This window comes from Pristiophorus japonicus, chromosome 7 (genome assembly GCF_044704955.1).
Source record: "Pristiophorus japonicus isolate sPriJap1 chromosome 7, sPriJap1.hap1, whole genome shotgun sequence".
NCBI lineage: Eukaryota > Metazoa > Chordata > Chondrichthyes > Pristiophoridae > Pristiophorus > Pristiophorus japonicus.
In genome coordinates, this window is record NC_091983.1 from 199,466,250 (window position 1) to 199,469,853 (window position 3,604).

The following is a 3,604-nucleotide window of genomic DNA, read 5'->3' on the forward strand; positions in this document are numbered from 1 at the left end:
GGAGGGAGGGGGGGAGGGGGGGAGAGAGGGAGGGAGGAGGGAGGGGAGGGGGGGGGGAGGGAGAGGGAGAGGGAGGGGGGGGGGGGGGAGAGGGAGGGGTGGGGGGGGGAAGAAAGAGAGGGGTGGGGGGAGGGGGGTAGAGGGGGGAGAGAGAGGCGTGGGGTGGCCGGGGGGGGCGGCGGGGAAAGACATACATCCGCTGGTCTTTTTCTCGCCTTCCTATTGGTTTGCTGCGCACCGCGGGCGGGTGACAGGTTTCACCGGGGGTTCTGGCCCGTGTGTCGCTATGCCATACTCACCGCAATCGACTTCTTGGTGGGCCGGAGCCGCGCGTAGATCTGAATGGTCTGCTTCACCATGGCCTGCACTCCGAGTTCACTTACTTCGCTCCGCTCCCATAACAACCACAACAGGCCAATTCGCCGCAACACTCGCTTCCCATTAGTTGTCTTGGCGGCAGTCGGAGACGCACCTCGGAGTATCGTCGCTGCTCATTGGTTGTCACGGAGGACTGGGCGGTGCGTGCAGGGGTTGGCGGCAGTTGGACGCGGCACGCGGCGAGCTGCAACCTGGAGCAGGCGAAGCCTTGGTCAAGGACAGAGTGTAGCAAAGCTATGGCAGTCACCCCATACAAGTCACTCAATGCGAACATATTCCCCCCACCCATACAATTTATTCAATGCAAACTTTGCTCGGTGAAACACAACCCCATGGAACTCATTCAATGCAAACATTAGCATGTGGCACACCCCTATAACAATTCCTTCACAGAATCATAGAATGGTTACAGCACAGCGAGTCAATGCAAGCTTTGCTCGGTGTGGCATTCCCTCCTCGCACCCCCCCCCCCCCCCCCACACCCGCAACAATTCATTCAATGCAAACTTAGGTTAGTGTGGCACTCTTCCCCCGCCCCCATCCCATAACAACTCATACAATGCAAACTCGTCTCAGTGTGGCACTACCCCATCCAATTCATTCAGAGAATCATAGAATGGTTACAAAACAGAAGAAGGCCATTTGGCCAGTTGAGTCAATGCAAACTTAGCTCAGTGCAACACTCCCAATTACAACTCATTCAATGCAAAGTTAACTCAGTGTGGCACTCCCCACCAACCCCCAATAATAATTTATTCAATGCAACATAGCTGACATTCCCCTATACAATTCATTCAATGTAACTATATAAAACTCTTCTACGTTACAACAGTGACTTCACTTCAAAAGTACTTAATTGGCTGTGAAGCGCTTTGGGACGTCCTGAGGTTATGAAAGACGCTTTATAAAAATGCAAATCTTTCTTCCTTATACAATGTAATATTATAGCTCGAAATGCAATTCACTGTAACACCATATAAAATTCAATATAACTGCTCTTTACACTCCATGTTCAGTTTATTCGATATAACAGCTCTATATGCATTGGAGTTATAATTGTATATAGCAGCTCTGCATACAATTATTTTTATTCATTCTCGGAATGTGAGCCTTACTGGCAGGATTGCATTTAATTCCCATTCCTAGTTCCCCTTGAAAGGGTGGGCCTTGTTTTAAACCACTGCAATCCACTTGGCGAAGGTGCTGTCACAATACTGTTATGTAGGGAGTTCCAGGATTTTGACCCAGCAACTATGAAGATATAGATAATGTTACATAGGGCCAGACTTTCGGCTTCATTGTCGGCAATTTTCTCGGCGTCACAGCTGGTTTTCCACCCAGCGAGAATTTCCACGCAAGTCTTTCAACATTGTCGCCCACATCTGAAGTCGCCCGCCGGGACCAAGCCACCCACATGCAGTGCCGTGAATAACCGCCAGGGCGTAAGTTTGGCCTCAACCACCGACGTCCAGATTGCCGAGAGAAACATCCTGTAAAAGCTGCTTTTACAGGGTGGTGGGGGGGGACCCTGTAAAGCAAGGTAAGTTGCTCCCTGCTGGAGTGGAACTAAACTACAGAATCAATGGGAACCTGTTCAACCTGCGTCGTCTCCTTGCCAGATCCAAGACCACCCCAAACTCTATCATCGAGCTACAGTACGCGGACGATACCTGCGTCTGCGCATATACAGAGGCACAGTCGACGTATTTACTGAGGCGTACAAAAGCATGGGCCTTAAGCTAAACATTCGTAAGACAAAGGTCCTCCACCAACCTGTCCTCACTGCACAGCACTGTCCCCCCCAGTCATCAAGATCCACGGTGCAGCCCTGGACACCGTGAACCACTTCCCATATCTTGGGAGCCTCCTATCAACAAGAGCAGGCATCGGCAACGAGATCCAACACTGCCTCCAGTGCTCCAGTGCAGCCTTCGGTCGCCGGAGAAAAAGAGTGTTTGAAGACCAGGCCCTCAAAACTGCTACCAAGCTCATGGTCTACAGGGCTGTAGTAATACCTGCCCACCTGTATGGCTCAGAGACATGGACCATGTACAGTAGACACCTCAAGTTGCTGGAGAAATATCACCAACGATGTCTCCACAAGATCCTACAAATCCCCTGGGAGGACAGGCACACCAACATTAGCATCCTCACTCAGGCTAACATCCCCAGCATTGAAGCACTGACCACACTCAATCAGCTCCGCTGGGCAAGCCACATAGTCAGAATGCCAGACACGAGACTCCCAAAGCAAGTGCTCTACTCTGAGCTCCTTCATGTAAAACAAGCCAAAGGTGGGCAGCAGAAACGCTACAAGGACACCCTCAAAATCTCCCTGATAAAGTGCAACATCTCCACTGACACTTGGGAGTCCCTGGCCCTAAGTGGAGGAAGTGCATCCAAGAGGGCGCTGAGTACCTCGAGTCTCAACGCCGAGAGCATGCAGAAATCAAGCGCAGACAGCGGAAAGAGCGTGCGGCAAACCAGTCCCATCCACCCCTCCCCTCAACGACTATCTGTCCCACCTGTGACAGAGTCTGTGGCTCTCGTATTGGACTGTTCAACCACCAAAGAACTCACTTCAGGAGTGGAAGCAAGCCTTCCTCGATTTCGAGGGACTGCCTATGATGATGAAAGGTTCTTTAATTTTTTTTTAATTTTAACACGGCGATTAGAGTTAAAACTGTTTTGGGAATTTGTTTTTAATTACATTTTTTTTTAAGTTTTACTCCCTCGGCCCAACTGCAGCCTCGGACTAAATTTTACTACTTACTGTCCATTCTGGTAACGACTGCCCATGTTGCTAACTTTCCACTTACCAGCTGAGATACCGCCGACGATGAGTGTGCAACGCCCATTTTCTCGCCGGGCAATTAGTTTAACTTACTTTAAACTTTAAAATGGAAATTCTTGCCAGCTATTTTCGCTGAACGTTAGCGGAGCTTCTCAGCGGCAATTTTGCATTGAGGGCCTTTAGGCTGGCCCATTGGGTTATAGATAGAGCTGTGAAATTGACCAGTTCATGTTCATGAGCTAATGTCCACCAACGCTTAAATTTGAAACTCTCATTCTTGTGCAACAGATCCGTCCATGGCCTTGCCTATCCCTAATTCTCAAACCTCCTCCAGCCCTGCAACCATCGAGGAACCCTCGAGGCTCCTCCAATTCTGGCCTCTTGTGCATCCTTGACTTCCTTCTCAACACCATTGGCGGCCATGCCTTTAGC

General features: G+C 50.2%; 1 protein-coding gene across 1 annotated transcript in view; it reads right to left on the reverse strand.

Moving 5' to 3' along the window:
* Positions 1–444, reverse strand: part of kif6 (kinesin family member 6) — a 768,544-nt gene extending 768,100 nt beyond the window's left edge. The window contains exon 1 of the mRNA XM_070885702.1: positions 300–444. Coding sequence (XP_070741803.1) covers positions 300–359 — 60 coding nt within the window. The 5' untranslated portion in view covers positions 360–444. The remainder of the gene's footprint in view (positions 1–299) is intronic.
* Between the last annotated feature and the right edge of the window lie 3,160 nt (positions 445–3,604).